The 21,436-nt window shown below is 37.8% G+C and overlaps 1 protein-coding gene across 1 annotated transcript in view; it reads right to left on the bottom strand.

Annotated features, from left to right (window-relative positions):
- Positions 1 to 446: 446 nt before the first annotated feature.
- The window catches only part of CFH (complement factor H), a gene marked incomplete at its 3' end in the record, with an annotated part of 31,247 nt that continues 10,257 nt past the window's right edge, over positions 447 to 21,436 (bottom strand). The window contains exons 6-18 of the mRNA XM_009699607.1: positions 20,010 to 20,180; positions 16,695 to 16,874; positions 14,938 to 15,138; positions 13,587 to 13,766; positions 11,788 to 11,964; positions 10,537 to 10,716; positions 10,209 to 10,382; positions 8,665 to 8,847; positions 5,962 to 6,144; positions 4,417 to 4,599; positions 2,946 to 3,125; positions 1,234 to 1,440; positions 447 to 623 (exon numbers count right to left, since the gene is read on the bottom strand). Coding sequence (XP_009697909.1) covers positions 447 to 623; positions 1,234 to 1,440; positions 2,946 to 3,125; positions 4,417 to 4,599; positions 5,962 to 6,144; positions 8,665 to 8,847; positions 10,209 to 10,382; positions 10,537 to 10,716; positions 11,788 to 11,964; positions 13,587 to 13,766; positions 14,938 to 15,138; positions 16,695 to 16,874; positions 20,010 to 20,180 — 2,376 coding nt within the window. The remainder of the gene's footprint in view (positions 624 to 1,233; positions 1,441 to 2,945; positions 3,126 to 4,416; positions 4,600 to 5,961; positions 6,145 to 8,664; positions 8,848 to 10,208; positions 10,383 to 10,536; positions 10,717 to 11,787; positions 11,965 to 13,586; positions 13,767 to 14,937; positions 15,139 to 16,694; positions 16,875 to 20,009; positions 20,181 to 21,436) is intronic.

A 21,436-nucleotide genomic window follows, 5' to 3' on the forward strand; every position in this document is an offset into this window, starting at 1 on the left:
AGTTGCAGAGATCAGCCAAATGTGCAGATTGGTGTTGTATAACATTGTGTGCCAAAGGGATGGAGAATGAAGTGACTTCTTTACTATTTGAAGGTAACTTTCAGTAACCAACATTCTTAGTGCTGTGAAAATAAGATTACTGTATCAGTTATCTCCTCCTTTGCAGCCAGCATCCATTCCTCCATAACACTGTCTGCTTAGTTTCAGCAGAGAGTAAAGTTTCAGCTACTAGTTTCATCCCACAGGGGAAGCGACTTCTTTGCTGATCTGCCCTGCTTGTTGTTTCTCAGGAGCCAGAAAAACAGGTGTCGTAGTAGTCCATTCAAAACAAGTCACCTCTTGGCTCTATTGGCCTGACTCACCTGCATGCCTGAGTCGATATTATTTTAATTCACAACACAAAAGACTAAGCAGGATCATAGACTGCTTAAAAGTAGAACCTATACCTTCACAGAAGGGCGGTGCTGTCCAATTTCCTTCTCTGCAAATAATTTCAGGGGAACCAACAATCAGGAAACCTGCATCACACTGGTAGCGAATTGTTTCACCAGGCTCGTAAATTTCCTTGTTTCTGCCTTCAATTTGTGCATTGGCAACTTTTGGAATACTTCCACATGACATTTCTGAAAAGATACAGAAAACTGATGCTTGTGCTAATGTGATACAGATAAAATGAGTGTACTGTTTCCACCAAACAGATGCTCTAGAGAGCTTTTTCTAACATCAGCATAGTCACCCGTTGACAGTAGATTTTATATAAAAGGTAGCATACGGAAGATTAAATAAGTCATTCCCCTAAATAGGCATGGACTTCAGTCACTAAAATATTTAGATCCCATTTCTAACCATGCCAGAAAAATTTAATAAAGGCTTCTGTCCCTTACTACACCAAAGTGGTTTCCACCACTGAAGCACCAAGGCAAGTCCTACTCACTACTGGGCTCTGTAGAAAACAGATCCTTGGATTATGAGGATGTGCTCAGGACTCACCTGGCAGAGATATGAACTGAACAAAGATTGCCAGAATACAATGGAATATTTAAAAGCTAAACTGCATTCAAAAAGTCAGTCTTGCATCCAATCAGGATTACTCTGAGGACATCCATTAGGGATAACAAGATTCCACAGAAAAATATGGAGTTACTGGCTCTTACTAGTCAACCTCCAGTTCAAAATTCTTTCAATTATTTCATTGACAAATGTACTTCAAAAAAAAGTATTTTTGGATATTACCCATGCATGTAGGAGCTGAAGTCCAGTTTCCCATAGAACAAGTTATCTCCGATGGTCCATCCAACATGTATCCAGAACGAGAAACATACTTAAGTCTAGCACCAGCCAGATAAATTGTTTTCCCTTCTTTTTTAATTTTTAAGTTTTGATTTTCCAGCCGGGGAACATCAGCACATTCTACGGGTTGTGGTGGTAAACATGGTCTTTCTAAAAAATATGGAAAACAAAGATAAATAATAATGCAAGACAATTAATATTTCAATGACATATACCATTTAAAACTGCAGAGAAAAAATTAATCATCCAAACATCTATTAAATGGCTTGAAAGGAAGATGAAGAAATATCTAAGATACACAAAGCAAAACTTCTCTCTCCTTTCCCTCCTACATGGGGTTTCTCTCTTTTCCTTTGAACTTAAAGCCATTTTCCAGTTCATACAGAGGAGATACAGTTAGAGCTTAGCATCAAGACCAGGGAAAATTTCATAGGCAGGGGTGAGACATTATCTTGTTTTAGGATACTGAAAGTGAGTTTCTAGAATGTTAGCTATAAATTTTTTCTACCATTAAAACAGATGTACCAATGTCCTGAGGTGTTCTGTGATATGATGAAAATGAAAAAGAGAACAGAACTTACAAAGTATTATAATGTATCTCCTGATACATACAATGGGTTAAAGCTCTGTGAAGCCCTCCTGAGTCAGGGCTGTCCCAATGCTTTCTTCTCCTCTACTATTGTAGAGTGGTTGGACTTAAATTATATTTTATATGCATTTTTATTTATTAGTAAATTAAATTTTATTAGTCAACACATCAAGTTGAAAGCATATGTTTGCACTGAGTTCCACAAAACAAAAGATCTAACTACACTCAAAGTTCCTGTTCAGTAACTGGGATGGAGAATTTTATTTCAGTAAAAGTTGTTTTACGAAGAGCTCAGGCATTTTTTTCGTTATTCTTCTCTATGTCTGCCACTTATCAGCAGAAATGGAGAGCCACAGACAATTCAAAAGAAGAGAAACCATGTGGCATCAGAATTTTGCAGCTTAAAAATACAGACATGGTTGGCATGTTGTGCACATCAGTCACCAGCTGGCACGTCATTTGTCCTGTGCTCAGCTATCTCCTATTCATTTCTGAAAACACTTTATTCTACCTCTTAATGAACTTCTGCTTACAAGATATCACCTGCATCAGTAATATTTTAACAGTCGGGTTACAGATGCCTCAGCATTTCTTAGAATAGATGGCCTGAGTTATGCCATACCATTCATATTCCTATTACAGAAAGAAGCCACAAAAAGAAAAGGAGAAAAATCAAGAAAGAATAAAAATGAAAAAAACCCAAAGATTGCTACCACTATAACTAAATAATAACTAATACTGATTTTTTCACCAGGATACTATTAAAGGCCCCTAGTCAAAATTGCGACTCCATTCTGCAATATACTGAACACACACACAGCTCTGGAGGGACTACCTGGAAGTTTTATATGCCATCTTAGATAAGTCTGTGTAAATAAAAAGACTTACTGTCCAGCAGTTAGTTAACTGCACTTTCTTTAGCAACTTGCGTTCTATTGTTTTTCTACAGTTACTTGTTCATGATAATCTTAGCATCAATAATATCATCTTCCTGCTAATGATGACCTCAAATTCATGACACAGAAATTCATAATAAAATAAATAGAAAAAAAAATCTACTACTGACCCACACAGTAAGGTGGTGATTGCCATTTCCCTTCTATACACTTTATTTCATTCACACCGATGAGCTGGAAACTCTTCAGACATGAAAAAGCTATTTTACTCCCATGCTTGTAATTTCTTCCAACTGTTATCTGTTGAGCACCGGGCAGCCGAGGTGGAGGTGGGCATGTATTCTCCTCAGCTAAGGACATATACTCATGTTGTAATAGAACATAAGATAAAGTGTAACAGTTCATCACAGATTACAACACAATCAAGAAAATGCTGGCATTTAATTCTTCAGTAGCTATCTCAAGCTTTAATTAATATCATGATCATTTTGTTCTGTTTCAGAAACACCAGAACTTCCTTCAGATGCTCACATGCTTTCTAACTAGTAGAAAAGACAGTCACGGTGGCCTACAACCATCTAAGCTGGAGCTTCTCATAGCCTCGCCTTTCTCTTACACACAGCTGCACACTCTTGTGTGCTTTCTCTCTTACTCTCTCTATCGTGAACTACTTTAGGAAAATTGGACCAACTTCTGGCGTTCTTGTTTTGTTTTGTTTTGTTGTTTTTTTTCTTCAGACCTAGTTGGTAACAGACCTAAATGAGAATCACAAAAGGAAACAAAGAAATAAACTTCAATTTTGCCACTCAAGGAATGAAGGGCTGCTCCTGTCAAAGGAAAGAAAAAGAGAGGGAAGGAGGTGGTAGATCTAGAAGGAGCAGACCTGCAGACCTTGGTTTGTTGCTTCTAGTGGTTCCAGAAAACTGAGAAGGTAGGGACACTTGTTTTGAAAGGGAATGCTCCCTCAAATAATTGTCACTGTGTACTTCTCCCACACATCATTGCCCACGAATTTGGCATAATCAAAGCAGGCAATGAGGCGATGATTGTTTTACAGTCATACAGACAATATCCTGTTCTGCTATACACAAAGGCAGTACTTTGGTGTGTATCACATAAGGACAGCCTCCTCTAGGTCTGTGCTTTTGAATTGGCCAACTTGGCTTTTTTCTTATTGTTTCACTAGGCAGCAATTGGAAAAAAATGGAAGGAAAAAAAAGAAAAATCAGGAATAGAGAAGTTATGAATGTTTACAGGAAATAAAGGAACTTTGGCTGGAGCTTGAGGCATGTGCTTCTCTCATTTGCACCTGGGTAAGCTCTTTCGAAGAACCGAGCTTAAATTTATCATTGCATCTTTTCTCACATGAGAAGTGACAGTGACAACTGTTCCAATTGTCAGAGTAGAGATTATTAAGTCTGTCTCACTAAAATAGTGCATCTCTAAACCTAGTTAACTGTTCAAATGATTTCCATAATTATTCATGACTATCCTTTAGCATATAATTGAGTAAGCATGTATATATAAATGTACACATTTCTGTTTCAGACTAGTGACACAGCAATGCTAAGAAGCTTTAATAATGAGCATTTACTATTCTTACATAAAAACAAGAAATTGCATGCAAATCTAAAAACGCACCTGTACATTCAATCTCTGGTGACCATTTTCCAGACACACAAGTTGCCTGTTTAATACTTTTGTCAGCTGATGTACATATATAATTTATAACTCCACGGAACCCAGTCTCCTTTTGTGGTTTAGGAAGATGACCATTGCGCACAAGCTCAACATTCATTGGAAGTGCACACTGAGGAGATGGATCTGAAAAAAGTCAACAGAGAGTGCTAAAAAACAGATTTACTTCAGTTAATACGTACATACGCACTCACTGATGAAGAGGTCATCAGTTTCCTAATGCACATCCATGTGAAAGTGTTTTTTGACTTACTGTAGTTTGAAGTAACTTAGATTCCTAGATTACAGAAACAGAATGATTTCTTGTTCCAGCTATCTAAAGCAAAGACTGTTCCCACTCACAAAGCAACTATTTTAATGTTGACATGATCCCTTTTGCTGAGTGCAGTAAATAATACAAAAACTAAGCACTCTTTTCTTCCCTAAAACTACAAAAAGGTAGCAAGATGAGAAACCATCTTTTGCCTGTAGAAAAAGAAGCATAAAGGAAGTACTGCTCCATACTGAATATGTATCAGGTATCAGTCTCCTCTGGAAGTGTATCTAAAAGTCATAACCAGGTCTTGTATCCTTGACTGGTGATTCTGAGAGTCAGAACACAAGCTACTTGTGAAAGCTAAGCAGACTGCATTTTGTGCCCGATTCAATCCTCAACATAATTGTAAATAAAGGTACAGTGTACTCAAATCACTAATGAATATAAAATCACTTCTAAAGAAAGGGGAAACCAAGAATTGGATATATCATAGACTGTATTTTATTAAAGATAAGTGAAGTGCTGGAGTAATTTATCCCAGACAAGACTCCTCTTGTCCGGTATTGTTTTTTTCTTAAATTACTGACTCCAACGTAATTAGTTTTCTTTTTCTTAAGAAAGGCTTTGTTTTATATCTTTTTAAAAGACATTACTTCCATTCAATTTATGCACTGCAAATCGCAATGGGAAGATGAGAAAAAAAGAGAAAACTACTGATCAGAAAGGAAAAGGACTAATCCACATAAAACCAGTGAGGATAGGATATGCCTAGCATATTGGGCCTACTAATAATATTTTTACTTTGCACTAGGATTTTAAAAAAGCAAAGTAGTATACAGAGACATAAAACTAGAAGTAATTACTGCAACAGCCATGCTACTTTATTGCAGGTATGTCCCAAGGCTTCTGAATGGTCCTTACCAGGGAGGAACACTGGAAAATGGGTAAATGCCACTGTACACCAAAGATGTAATCCCCATACTTGATTTTACCCACTATGCAAGTGTCTGTTTCCTTCCCCAAACCTAGTCAGAGTGCTTACAAAGTTGTAGGTGCAGAGTCTTTCCAGGATGAAGGACATGTTCATATTTAAAAGAGGAGTCAATAAAAAAAACTTAGTTGAGATGCATGAAACTATAGTATCACTGGCTACATATTGATTGCTGAAGTCCTTGAAATTCTGAATAGAACTATGTTACACTCACATCTGAAAAATTATGGAAATAGATTACCGGCACAAAGAGGTAAAGGCTTCCATTCCCCATTAAGACATTTTATTTTCATTTCCTTAGAATTGCCAGAGCCTTGTTTACATCCACAAATTACTTCATCACCATGCAAAAACTGGGTCTGGTCTTCCTGATGAAGAACAACATTCGGAATGGAGGAAGGTGATCCACATGGCATTTTGTCTTCTGTCGAAAAGAGCAGAAGTATTCCACAACAATATTGGAGTCATAGAATCATAGAATCATTATGGTTGGAAGAGACCTCAAAGATCACCAAGTCCAACCGTATACCCAGTGCCACTATGCCATACATGAAGAACTTAAATAAAAATAACTATATTTGCACTTGGTGAGTCAAACCTACTCCCATTAATTGTAACAAGTAAACTTCAACACAGCTGGGGTATGTATATCTTTTAGTCAGTTTACTAAATCCCTCTCCTGTCTTTTCCCTTCCTTTTCTATCACTGTGGTAACTCCACAGCATGCTCCACAAGTAGTTTCAGCTAATATTAATCCCCCAAACTGTTTTTCATTGGCACACAAACCCTAAAGTGTATTGGCACAGAAACCCTAAAGTGTAAGAAAACTTTCAATTAATCCAACTCACCTAGATCCCTGAGTGACATCAATCCAATTCACCTGGATCTGTGATTCTGAGCCATCAAAATTGTATTTAATTAAACACCTACACATTTGTAATGTGCACTTTCAATGGGCACTTTTGGTTAGTATTATTACAAGAAGTGAAAACCATTGTAACATAACTAAGAGGACTGCAGTGCTGTCACCTCTGTGTAATAACACCAATTCCTGCTTTGGGCTGTCTCTGTTGTGCTAGTAGTGGCAGTAAAGTGTAACGGCTTGCACAGATGAGTGCAGTGTGCAAGTAGGTTTTTTTTGAAGGAGGAAAAAGGCATGTAAGGGGAATAAGGGCATATGACCTGCTCTTAATGTGGGAGGGAAGACCCATGATAAACTCAAAAATTGCATTTGAACAACCCTGCACTCAAGTTTAGACCACTCTTCTTTCAAGCCTGTGCACTGAAACTATTCTCACTGGCTCAAGGATTGGAAAGATGCAAGCTCCATGCTATACATTTTTAAACTATCAGTGTTGCTCATGGAAGACTTATCAGAATGTATATGTATAGGGACAAAGTAAACCAGTCCATAAAAAAACTACCACTTATTGGTTCTGCTGTTAGATGATCCTGCACCGTAATAATGCCCTGAATCATTTTCTGTATTTACAGATTTTCATGTTGAACAATCCATTCTACTTCAATTCTGAGACACTGTCTTAACAAACAAATAGTAGCTTTGCACAAGCATTTTTTAACTCCTGTCATTGACATTCATACTCTCAGGTTTGAGGTACACTACTTAATGACATGCACAGAAAGCAAGTGCTTTTGCTTAGGCAGGAGACTTGACTGTAGTACTATTTAACATTTCAATACCAGGACTATAAAAAACTGTTGGACATGTCTGATGCTAGCCTAGGGAAGACAGAAACATACATAATGCATTCACAGTCATTGTGTTTGCAGCCCTGTGGCCCAGTAACATACAGTATTGCCATTGCTAGAAAGAAGCCACAGAGTTTGCACCGAGCTTCCCAGGCCTCAGGATGGAGGCTTATCATGCTGACTTTGTCAGAACCTGTCCTGACCTGCCTGGAGGCTTGGTTTTACTTATTTTAGCTGTAGCAGCAATTTTTCTAGTGACCAGGCTATAGCTAATTTAGTTTAGTTTTTGTTATCTCTGTATGGCACAACTATAGTTTTATATACATAGTAGTAACAAGTTTACAGTCTCTGTAGAGTGAGTAATTCTGACTCTAATATACTGATGTGGGTGAATACAGGGCTGGTATGACAACAAAGTCCTTGAGAAGTGGGGACAAAGGCTGGGTGCAGCAGAGTAGAGACACGGGATGGTAAGAGACAGGGCATAGCCTGGCACCCCAAGGCTATGAATAGCTCACAAAAGGCCAGCTTACACCTGGAGCTGATCAAAAGTGGTTTTTAGGGGTAATGCAAAGAACAAAGAACAAGTATATAACATGTTTAAAACACACTTAACATATCTAATTCAGAACTTGTAGCCCAGAAAAGGGCAAGGCATAAAAGCATAGTAGCAAACCTAAAAATTACCCCAAGAAGATCTTTTAAAGAGGAAATCATCAGTGTCAACATCTTATTCCTCCCAGTGAATGACTTGAGATACTGATAATGTGCCATAACTTCCCTCCAAAACACACTAGACTGAAGCCATTGACTTCAGGACACAAAGGCACAGTGGAAGGGTGAGCATTAAACCAGAAAAAGGGCTAAATAAGAGAAAGTGTGTGTATAACAATTGTAATTATACATTATAAATTGTTTGTATTACTTAGATATTCTGTATTATTTATATATTTATAAGTATCATTTATATATTACATATTTATTTTCTTTCTTTTTCTATAATAATTTGATCTGGACTTACAACAGTTCTTCGATTGGACTGTTAAGATTTTAATTATACTACTAATAAAGTTTTGGCTTTACATATAGTGTGTGTTTACTTCTCATCCATAACATGATTTCGAAGGTAACATATTATACCTGCAAATACATAATTTTAACTGTGAAAATATCTGTGAAGTATTAGCCTACAGTGAATTACAGACTTCTCACAAGTAAGAGTTATATAGATTACCAATGCAAGAAGGAGGAGATGACCATTGTCCATCAACACATTCTATTTCTTTTGATCCAATCAATTTCAATTCAATTTTGCATTCATATTGCTTTCTGTCCCCATGATGATACTGTTCCACAGAGCCACCAGCAATACTTCCATTGGTAATCTCAGGTGGAGGTCCACAGCCTCGGGCATTCACTGAAATCAAGAGATCAAATCTATGCTCTGAACTCAGTACATTTAGCACAGTTATATGTTAAGTGCAACATAAAATAAATTTAATTTGTTGATTAAAGTTAACAAAAATCTGTAGAACAGTTAAACAGGTCATTTATGCCTTTGAATATCTGGATTCATGTTGGGCTGGAGATCACAGACAGGTATGCGTGACCCTGGCTTACTCTGCTCTCTTACTTCTGTGTACTGTCAATTGCCTGCTATGATAAAAGAAGTGGTTGATAAAACCAACCCAGTTTTAAGAGAAAAAAACTGTTACATGGATGACAACATCAGTATTCTTAAAAAAAAAAAAAAAAAGGTGAAAATTCTCCAAGTAATAATAACCTATGCTATAAAACTCACCCAGCAAGTGATACGTACGGTATATTAAAGGAATTAATTTCTGATGAAGTGAATGGAACTCCTGTTCAGGGAGCTTAAAATGTTCCCATGCTAATGAGCCAACTATATGAAATACACTTGGTTTTAAATGCAAAAAAGAGTGAGCAAAAAGAAGGATGAGAGCATGAAAGACAACAAGGAAATTGATTGGGTGGGAAGAAAGGGAGTTGAGAAATATGAGATCCCTTCATCCTCTCAAGCTCCCTCATGAAAGGGCATAGCACCAGCAAAAGAAACTCTTTTCAGGTGCCAGTAAGTTGTGCTCTGTCTTAAAAAGGATGAAAGAAACAGGGGCATATATCTTCCCTTCTGCATGAGTTTGTTCATTTTACCAGATGAAGCTGAGGAATTTCACAGGGAAAAACCCTTTACTGAGTTTCTTTTGCTTGGGTCCAGATCTGTATCATCTCAAAACACATTTTTTTTTTTCTTCAATATTATGTGATCAGAAAAAGGAACATGGGGGACAATATCTGATGGGTATCAACATTAGGCAGAGATAAAGCTCAGGACATTTAGGATACAGTAAGAGAGGAAATTACTCAAATTAAACACTCCTGGCTTCCATATTGCACATTATTTATGCCTTTTTGAATAATAAATAATGTTTCATACATTACAGTCAATAATCATCTGAGTGAAATTTTGCACAAGCCATTTACCAGCTCATTTTCAGTTATTGCAGAACTCCAATTGGCATAACTGAAGTTTACAGGAAGTTCAACATTGAAAGTTCAACTGTTCAGAATCTTTTACATGAAATAGCAAAACACTATTATATGATCCAAAGAGGACCAGTTCCCGCCCTTTCAGAGATGAAGATGGGATAATTGTTCTTGGGAGCAAGACTGGGTTCTGGAACGTGTCCACAGAAGTCTTCAGGACCCACGCATTTTCATCTATTTCCTACTACAATAAAGTTAAAACAGAAGAATTACCTTTACACACTGGTGGTGATGGAAACCATCCAAAGTAATAGCACTGAGCAGAGGCAGGACCCACTCTTAGGTAATTGTTTGCACAGGTAAATTCCACAACATCTCCATTGCTGTATTTACCCTCCTTGGGAGAAATATCTCCATTGGGCAATGTCAGCATTTCACATTCTATTGCTACAAAGACAAAATATTTTAACATATAGTGTACACCCTACAAAAAGAACATGAAAGGCTACTGATTAGAACAAAACCAAAGAAAGTCTTAAAGAAAAAAGCTTCACAAAGTGTATACAGAATTACACTGATTAGCAAACACAACAATATTCACCAAGACACTGGGGTGTTGGGCTCCATTCACCATTTATGCCACACCTTGTGGTACCAGTTGGCATATTATTTGCAGTTCGATATCCCTCCAAACATGCATACTCAATTGTTTCTTCAGGCATGAACATAGTTTTATTTGCATGGTAATTCAAAATGTCCAAATGAGGTACTTCACATGATTCTGTAGAATAAAACAAAGTTAGTGCATTTTGGGACCCAGAAACACTGCACTTTGGAAGCATAATTTCTGTAGATGCTTTAGTGTGGGCTAGTCTACTGAACTACTCAGAATATTCAAAACATTAAAAATTCTGCATTGCCAGAATATGAATGTAGAATATCATATGTAGCACATTCACATAATATCTATTGCATTAATCTTCAGGAATACGTGTCTAGAAGTAATATCTAGCATAAGTAAGTATTTCTTCCTTAGATTCACTTTCTGTCCTACTACATATTATTATTATTGATGTCATAGCGAACAGTTTGTATTCCTGTTCCTCACGGTCATTAGTGAGGGGTCAGAAAAAAAGGCTGCAAAATCCTAGGTAAAGACAGTCTGAAATAAAAGGACAAGATAAAATATCAGCTAAAGTTGGTCAATATTATGAGCCTCCGTATAATAATACTGGAAGATTAAGTCTCTTATTATCCTACACTCCAATTCAGGAGAGAAAGGAACTTCTAAGAGGAGAAAGGCAGCAACAGTATGAAGGTATTTTCAGGAAAAAACACTCTGGTGTTTTTCAGAAATGTACTTTTTAACACCAGGGCAGACATATGCATAGCGCTTTTTATGCATAGTGACAACATCTTTCCAAATAATGAATCCTATTTTTCTCTAGTTCGGTCATATTTTAGGAAATTTCAGGCATTTCTTCATAAATCTTTCCTCACAAATGTGAAAGGCAGGAGAATTGGGAGTAAATTTGGACATATGCACCCCTTGTATCAGGTAAGAATCACTGGAGAGGTCAGTGATTGCCACCTACTTCGTGCCGTAGAGGTCCAAAAAGATAGCTCACCTAGAAGACAGTAGATATTTTCCCACCTTACACACTTCCTTTATGTTTTCTCTGTTTCTTGGAGCTCCAGAAAGGTTAATCTCTGGAGGATCAGTCCTCTATTTGAGTCTCCCTCTGCCCAGTAAGAATACTCTACGAATCTAGATGACAAAAATCTGAGTATAGGACATCATGTCTGCGCCAGTGACAATGACAGAGAGCTCTGAAGCATTTATGCTACTCACTGATGCACTTTGGAGCTGGAGTCCAGCCATTTTCTCGACACTGTATCACTCCTGTTTCTTGTCCTTCTAGAGTTACAAAGCCAGTATGACATCTATAGATGACCTTCTCCTGTAAACGAAATGTTTTCTTTGCCGAGCTGAAATAACCGTTGTCAAAATTGATATTCTGGCATTTTTCTGAAAGAGACAGAATTTCTTCTAAGTAGAAGAACTACATGCTAAACTGCTAAACTACATGCTTATAATATACAGAAGAAGGAGAACAAATGACGTAGCAGTAGGATTCAGAAAATTTTTAAGAGCACATGAAGTTTTGCTTCTGCATTGAGCTCTCTTCCTGGAGTACAACTGGAAAGAGAAAAGTCAAAGTTCAGAGTTACCAACTCGTGCAGCACAAACAGGGATTGACAGGGGTCTGATTTGCAGCAATTCTGCAAACTTCCAAAATTATATGTCCACATCTGGTCTTCACTAGAAATGAAATTCATGTTGGGCAGCATTGTGCATGCATGCATAAAGAGGACTTTCTGTCCAAATTGCAACAGGGTGCACACCATGGTGTGCAGGTACCACCTCAGTTCTACCAAAGAGAAATCAGAGTGCACATATTGCAGGACTAAAGCAAATTTGTACCAAAGGACCCCTTCTTGCACTCAAACACTGGTGCAGGCAGACCTAATGTTGTAACTGATTTCATATCCCTTGGAATACATTGTTTAAGCCAGTCTAAATGGATGGAGACCAGTTGTTTTGGTTGGATGTTACGGTCTTCTATTCTGAAAGAAAACTTTTGCAGTACACTAAGTTCTTTACTAATAAATCGTTCTGTGAAGGAGTTTCTTCATTTTGAGAAATTAACACTACAACAAATAGCAATATTTGCAGATTAGAGAGTCAAGTAAATAAAGATATAAAAAAATCCACTTTGATGAACACTAGTGAATGTATCTGAAAGTTGGGAGTAGAGTTAATGATACTTTAGTGCAACAGCTTCAAAAGTTTAAACTTAACATCAAATTTTTTGGTCTTTATACCAGTGATGCCTAACACTAGGAATCATAAAATTTTAATTTGCTTGCTCATTGTTATGACAAAGTCTCAGTGGGTGGCAGTCCAAAACATTCTATGGTCAGTGTCTCTATCAGGGTGGAATTGTTTCCTAAAAAAATATTTTTACAGTCCAAGAAAAGTTAGGTTGAATTATTTCTTTTGTCTATATGAATTCATTATCTAAAGTATTCAAAGTTTCTGTGAGACATTTTAGCAATTTCAGGCTTGGTGCAAGTGAGGAACAAAAGCTGGAAACAGAGTTAGGGAGGTAATCTTCCTATCCCTCCCTGTTTCCAGTATGATGCCAACTGGAAAGGAAGCAGGAGAAACAAGGATCAGGTAGCATAGTGAGAGGCTGAAAGGAGACAAGTTACAGACAGGCGGCACAAGGGGAATGATTACTATTTATTATATTACTGCACAGCTATGCTTGTTACAACAAGATTTCACTACCGAGGACAAAGGGACTGTAACTCCTATCCCAGATCTTACATTTTAGGAGATCTGAATGAGCCACATGTGGACATTCTACAGGGTTACATTCTGCATGTTTGTATAGCGACTGACCTCAGCAGTGTACAGGGATGAGAGCTGCATGAGACAGTTGAGAAAATGACAGCATTGTGTTTCAGTTGTAGAGCACCTAGACTTAAGAGTTACTAAGCAGTGATGGTGGATTAATGTAGGTGAAGTGATGATGGATTTACTGGTTTTAGCTAGAAAACCCAACAGACTACAAGTACACTCACTTTTGCGGATACATCTTGGAGGAGGTGACCAGCCATCCTTTGTGCATGTGACTTCCCCATTTTCATGTTCAGTATTATAGTTATAATTGCAGGTATATTTAATTCTTTCACCTTCCATGTAAATATTCTTCTGGTTATGTAAGAAATAACCATTTTCCAGCTGTCCGACACGACATTTTTCTAAAGAAGGAAGGTAAGTACATTTAACCACAGTAATTTATACAGCAAGAACTGAGGTAAATTAATTCTTAGGAAGACAGCTACCAAAAACCAGGCCTCCTAGCACCTTTCTGTAGTCTTCTAGCCAAAAAGACATTTGTGTTCAAATCTGAATGAAAGCATGTTTTGTTTCACTGCCCCAAGATTAATGAGTCACATGAACAGGAGTGCAAGTCACTACAAAAGGTGCTAAGAAGTGGTGTAGTAAACAATATGGTTTACCTAGTGTTCATAAGCAAGTTTAGCTAACTTCACTGCATCTAGCATCATATACACCAGCTCTGATTTGGTCTGCTATGCCTCTGAAATGTTGGCTCTACAACATCCTGCGCCCCCAAGAGCCCAGACACAAAGGAGGTGGCTGAAGGAATGCTATAGCTGTGCTACTTGAGTAACTGGTATTGGTCCTTTCCTCTGGGCAGGACTCCACTAATTTCCTGCACTAAGCACCACCCCACTGAGGGCAACAGGGAAAGACCAACCTTTTGTAATCCACTTCCAAGACCTACCTACTCCTAGGTAGGAACTTTACTGTGACTGAAGATGTGTGTTAGGAGAGGAGACCTCAGCTCGCTGCTTTACATCTATTTTAAATGTAATTTATTTTAAATCTAAGTCAGTACATCTGGGTCTTTTGCTGATACCATGCTCACTTCCAGCTTATTGCTGAAGCTCCAAATGTTACCCAAAGAGACCAGGCAACGGATCGCAGAGAAGAACCTCTAGACAAAGTGCCCACACAATGGAAAGAAGAATATATTTACACAGAGTACAAACTCTCTGCACATGCAGCTGTGTGTGCAGATGGAAGTAGGTACACGCACATGATCCAGAAGCTGGAGAAACATTTCCTATGTATTTCTTAATCTCATGAAGAGTTTCAGGAGTAAAGAATTTCCAAAATCCAGAAGCATTGTTTCAGCCTTACTCACGTCAAAATGTCCCTTACCAGCTAACAGTTTGAGCTCTGCAGATAGGATGACAGTCTGGGTGCAGTTCCAGAGGTCAACTAAAGCAGTTCTACTTTAACAAACTGTTCTTTGTTCCATCTTGTGCTCTATCGGCACAATTTCTTCTGCACAGACCTTTGATAATTATAATAGAATTGAGCATATAGTGGAAATGTACTTACTGAGGCATTTTGGCTCTGGAGACCAGCCCTTTTCAGAACAGACGATTCGAAACCAATACTCTCCACTTGGGGTTGAATAACCATCAGTGCAGTAGTAATCAACCTGCTGCCCAAACCTCATTGGAAAGTAATAGTTTCTGTGGTAATCCAGTCCTCCACTTAACCTGCCATGTTCTATAGCTGGGTAGTCACATGGTTTCTCTTGAAATAGAATTGAACAGCAACAACATCAACACATGCATGACAAAAAGTTCAGGACATAATTAATTCCAATTTGGCTTCATCACCTGAGTGTTTTCTGAAACTGACCGAGTGAGGACTGCACACCTTGGCAGATCCAAAGGAGTGCAGGAATGATTGCACTCTGCTTCTGGTATCTTTGTCAGTGCTCATACCTATGCTGCTTCCCTCCATTTCCATTGCAACCAACAGAAATCCAGTCAATATTCTCAGTGGATTCCAAAGGCTGATTCACGAGGCTAAACGTAAGTATTTATTCTACAGGGAGATGACACTGTCTTTATGGGGTGTCTCAACTGAATTTACTATACTGATCACGATGAGAGCCCAGACAGCTAGCTCAGATATAGACACTGAGCTGTGGACTCTTAAAATTGAGAGGACTCCTGTCAGCCCTTTCATTTGTAATTTTTGGGATCTCATACCAAAAGCTCTTCCTAGGTCTTCCAATTTTTATTTTAAAACTGTATTGTTTTTCTTTTGTTCTCTCAGTTCCTCAAAAGAACTGACCCTTTTCAGGGACAAGTCAAGGACAGAAGGAGGAGATCGCAGAAGCTTTTATTCAAGTTTACCCAGGGTGTCCTACTTGGCCACGGCAGGTAGGTTCTTCCTGAAGTGCTCTGGCCCAGAGCCTACATGCTGGGGCAGGGGAGATCACCTGCTGGACAGACCATCCAGTAATGACTGAAGTGGTCTCAGAATGATACCTGAATTTTAGAACCCACACATACATTGAGAAAAGATTAATCCAGATGCTAACAGAGCATTTTTTGTGAATAGCTCAAATCATCTTATCCAAAAGTTTATTTACAAGAGTGACTTCATCAGAGTTTCTCTCACATCCTGTTTTCCAAGTTTTTTCTTTTCTTTTCAGTGACCAAAGATCAAAGAGTGCTAGATTATGATATTAATTGCTAATTTATTTATTTATTATTTGCTAATACTGTACCAACTGGGCAAAACTATCATTGTAGTTAAGGGAAGTTTAAGCCGAGAAAGAACTCATCAGCAATCAAGAATACCTTGTTTTGTTGTTTGACAGATTATAATAGGTAGAATAAAACTGTGACTGTTCATAATATACCAACACACAACTGCAAGTAAAAAATCTAAAGCTGCGATAACTATGATGAATCACACCATCCAACCATTACCTATGTTTTGTTTGGATACTTTAACACTCACTATGTCCTCTTATGTTGACTGGCATGCTACTCCTCAGGTGGACTACAAACCTTTCGGACAAGGAGCTGACTATACCACATTTTAACACATACTTTCACAAATACAGTAATAGACAACACCTGTGTTTATAAACATGGGTAAATGTAGATTATAGCATTGTTTTTATAGCAAATTTTTCCAAACCATCAAATTAAGTTTAACATCACCAAGAAACACAATGAAAAAGCAACTGTTATTTCTCATGCTTCTTAAGTTTTTCTCTTGACCTCTTTTTCACCAAGATATTTCCAACAACTCTACATGTTGTCTCTTCATTCATGAGAGCTACTTACGGACACAACCTGGATCAGGCACCCAACCATTCTTGGTGCATTCAGCCTTGTTTTCACCAGTCAATGTCTTAAAATGATATCCAGGATTACACTGTATTGTGATTATGTCTCCTACTACGTAGCTATCTTCTTGAGGTCTAAAGTTCCCATTGGGAAATCTTGGAGGAGAGCATACAATTTCTAAATAAAAAGAGAAAAAATGGATGCTAATTTGAACAATATGTTTATATTTATAGCACAAGTTCTTATTTTCATAGTATATTGACCATAACTGCATAAAATTGTTAAAAAGGTGTTTCTTAGGGCAAATAAAAAGTTACATTTCCCTCCTACTTGTAGAAATGTATGGTTCTGTAAGAGCAGAGTGACAGCTGCTACTGATGTCATCTTTTAGAAGATTAAAACTTAGTTGCAAAGAGAATGGAGTAAGAACTAGAGGTGATCCAACAGAATTTGACTAATCTTTTCCAGTAGGTCATTCCACAGCTGGAGCTCAAGATGATCTATGCTGGACTCACTCACAGCTCTCCTGGGCTCATTTACAGACACTGTTCCAAAGGAGGGCAGGTCCTAAATGGAGAAATAACTATACTTAACTAGGAACTGACCATTCAAAGGCTCTGTGATTAAGATCAGGGTCTTGCACTGATAGTGGAATTATTTCAACAACTGAGACAGTATGAGAATGCTATTCTGAAAAGCTCATGATATCTTTATCCTCAGAAAAGAGAGGCAAACCCATTATTTGAAAACTGGAGCCTGTCTTTTGCTTTTCTTTTTTTTTTTTTTTTTTTTTGTATTCTACTTCCAATTCAGAAAATGTCACCAACACACTCAGGGCTGGGAGGGGATGACTATAAGGTTGGTCCTACTGTGTAGTGAAGGTGGGTGACTCAGCTGTATGCATGTACTGCTGAATCATCTAGGTTCAGTGATAAGTCAAGTAGGATCCAGAACCACTATTTGAATATGCCCCAACTATCAGAGCCCAGTATATGAGAGTCTGGAAAAATGTTTTGTTTGGGACTTCTCAAAAGCAGCACATTGCTAAACCATAGGCAATGCATATTAATTAGTATCATTACTAATCTTGAAGCAGAAAGGTCAAGAACTGAGTGGGCACTAAGACTGACTACTCTTTATTTCTAAAGGAGTCTTTCTGGAAGAGGTCCCAGGAAAGTGGGTGGTACATAACAACCTACAATGTTGCCCTGTTGCCAACATTTTTTTCCAGTTTCAAATGTTTGGCAATTTCTTGAAGACAATTCAAGGCACTAATGATTTCCCCAATATTTATATCGAGTTATTTCAGTTGGGACATAACATGCATATTTCTGTTTGTGAGATCTGGAGATTTCAATATAGTCTTTAAGTGCTGTAGATGAATGAAACTAAAGTAAAATCCATGACCTAGAGGGCTGATGTCAAACAGGATCAGCCTCAGAAATTATGGATTTGTCATCTTAACTGCTCAGAAGGCATTTGGGAGTTAGAAGGCAAGAGGAAGTTTCAGCATTGTAAATACACTAATTTGTAGTGATTCTCAGAAAAATTTTTATGGGAAGTTTGAACACCATGGATAATGTGGTTGTGCGAGTACAGTTCTGATGACATTAAACAAATTGCTGTCTTCATCCTAGACTAAGGCTCATGGACAGTGGCAGGATTCATGCATACTGTGTTACTTTGGTCTCTGTTTGTACATCATTTCATGTGCAGTTCTTGGGGTTAGTGGACTTTCAAATCTATGTTGTACACAATTCTTGACATAATGGCTGTGTAGAAAGTACTATTGTTTTCAGCTTTATGTATAATCCAGCACTACACTTCCATTGCAATTTTCAGCTTACACACTTACGGTCACCAATAGACTACTTATCCTTCTGAAATTGAACTACTTCACATTTGCTCAAAGTGCTTTGGAAATGGTCATGTGAACTTCAGATTGCTCTTCCTACAATATTATCTTACTATTTTAGAAGAACTCTTGAAAGGCAGCTTACAAACTTAAGTCAGGATTTTAATTTGAAAGATACTTTGAAAGATACTTTTGTAATTTCCAGTCATTTCTGAAAGGTTGCACAGTACACTAACAAAAATTTCTTACTGATGTTCAATCTGTGAAACAGGGATAATTTTTGAATTGTTCTTCTTTGGTTGGAACTGGTTGATCAGAACTAGTAGTCTGGAAATTTAAAGAATTGCTATAAAGACTAGCGACCAGGTGCTCATTCTGCTCAAACTACAGTAAGACTCATCAGAACACTCAGACAAAATGCAGAGGTCAGATCAGTAGGTCAGGCAAGCTTCTGTTGTCTCAACTGTTCATACAGTGAGAGGTTGAGTTGTATTTTACTGAGTGGTTAGTCCTAAGATTGCAAGTAGCAGAGTCTTGGCTATGGTGACACAGCATCTTGACTACTGAACACAGAAGCCCTGCATTAACTTGTATCTCCTCTTCAAAGAACTGCTTGTGATTCATAAGTAGGTCATCAAGCTAAGACTATTAGCTTTCCCCAATTTTATCCACACAGCTGCAATTCATATGGTATCAAACAAATATTTCTTTACCCAGTCTTCCAACATACAGCACAGCCACTGATTTGGACCAGTTATGTTCCTGTTAAACACACTTAAAGAGGTAACAAGACTTGATGTGAAGACAGTAAGACTTCAAAAACCATACGACTTCTCTAAGAAGTTGGTGTCAAATGTTAGTTTTCCCATACCGTAAAAAATTTCAGACTCCTTCTGTAGTTTGAATTTCTCTGCTATTGATACTTTTTTTCCTGCTTGCTTAAATATTCTTTCTAGTGTCTGATTTTTCCATTCCTTAGATAAAACATTTTCATTGTATTTTGTAGAAGGTAAAGAGATTCAGCTTTATCCTTCCTATCTGTCCAAATCAGGATTTCTTTTTCTAACCCAAGAAATATTTTTCTTATTCTCTCCCCACTAATTCAGAATCATATAAAAAAATGAATAAAATAACAACAACTCCTAATGCTGCATGAAGTATTTTAGCATCAATCATCTAATTTATGCAGTATACTAGAGCAATTGTTGCTTCGTGGACCTATTTAACTACACTCAAGTAACAAAAGACTGAATTAACTGGTTTTGCTACTGCTTTCCATGGAAAACTCTTCAGTTGTTTGGTCCCTTTAACACTTAATCCTTCCAGTTCTTAATGGGATATTGGTCAGATGCAGATGGATTTCTTTTGTTATGAATAAACTAACTTTTGCCATTACTGATCTCTGAAATTACTTCCAAACACAACAAATGTGCAAAATAACTTTAGGCAAGGCTAACCAGTGCAATAGGGTGTAGGATTCCATCCTGATTCAGTACATTGTGCATCTGCTCTTTCGCCGTATCTGTATCCTTCATCACAGGCAAAATGTAGTTTTTCAGATTCCTTGTAAGACCCCTTTGGAGAACGTACATATCCATGCAGAATTTTTGGCACGTCACAGATAATCTCTGAAATTAAGAAAGACAAAATCCATCTATTTTTGTTTATTTGCTAGGAATAAATACCTATTGGAATGAAATTTAGGGTTTTTTTCCTTTGAATTCACAAAAACATTTGCATGTGGAAACTGTTTGAAACTTATCTAGGAACTCTTCAATGACCTGATCGGGGGTGCCACGTAGAAAGTGTGGTGCAGCACAGCATCAATAGCAAATTGGTTCATGAGATAGATTACAGGGTTTTGCTTTGGATTTTAATGGATCTCAGAATCAGTATATAAGGCAGGGGACATTCTAAAATAAGTAACTAGGCTAGCTGAAATTCGGGATTTTCCATTTTTCAGATAATTTAATTTCCTTTAAATTTCCAGTAAACCTAAAGCTCTCTCATAGCCAGCAGATGATTAGTTAAATCACGGCATCAACAGGAAAAAAGAATTAAACTATCTGACACTAGAATGCTTAACTAGCTATAAAAGAACCTCAGCATCTTCAGCTCCTTGCGAAACCCAACAAAATCACTGAGATCTTGCAGTTTCCAAAAACTGAATTTGTAAAGCCAGAAAATATTCAAGGCTTTGTTTCCTAGGCCACAAAGCAGGACACCAAAGAGGTCTCCTGGATTCCTTTGCTGTATTTACTTTGTATTGAGGATAAACACATACTTCCCAATCAGATACAACATATAAATAATCTAAGAAACTTGATGGACTGAATATTTAACAGTGATTGTTACCATAAGCTTCCTGGGATTCATTCTTACATACTGACAATCCAATCCCATACAACCTCTATTTGCAAAATGGGAGGAATAACCCCATCCACCAGTATAAACTGTGATCAGGGTAGGGTGGGGTCGACTGGCTGAAAAGTAGTTTTGCAGAAAAAAACTTGGCAGTCCTGATGGACGAGTTGAACAGGGGCCAGCAATGTGCCTTTGCAGCAAACAAAGAACACAGCATCCTGGGCTCCACTGGGAAGAGTGTTGCCAGCAGGTCAAGAGAGGTGATCCTTCCCCTATACTCAGCAGTGGTGAGACCACAGCTGGAGTGCTGTGTCCAGGTCTGAGCTCCCCAATACAGGAAAGACATGGACGCACTGCAGCATGACCAGTGAAGGGCCATGAAGATAATTAAAGAATTGGAAAAACTGACAGATAAAAAGAGGCTTAAAACAGTCTAGAGAAAAGAAGGTTGGGAGGTGGGGGAGGGAGGATCTTATTTATATTATAAACTCCTGACTGTGTTAGGGCAAGCAGAAGTAAA

Source organism: Cariama cristata, unplaced genomic scaffold (genome assembly GCF_000690535.1).
Source record: "Cariama cristata isolate BGI_N322 unplaced genomic scaffold, ASM69053v1 scaffold18804, whole genome shotgun sequence".
Lineage (NCBI taxonomy): Eukaryota > Metazoa > Chordata > Aves > Cariamiformes > Cariamidae > Cariama > Cariama cristata.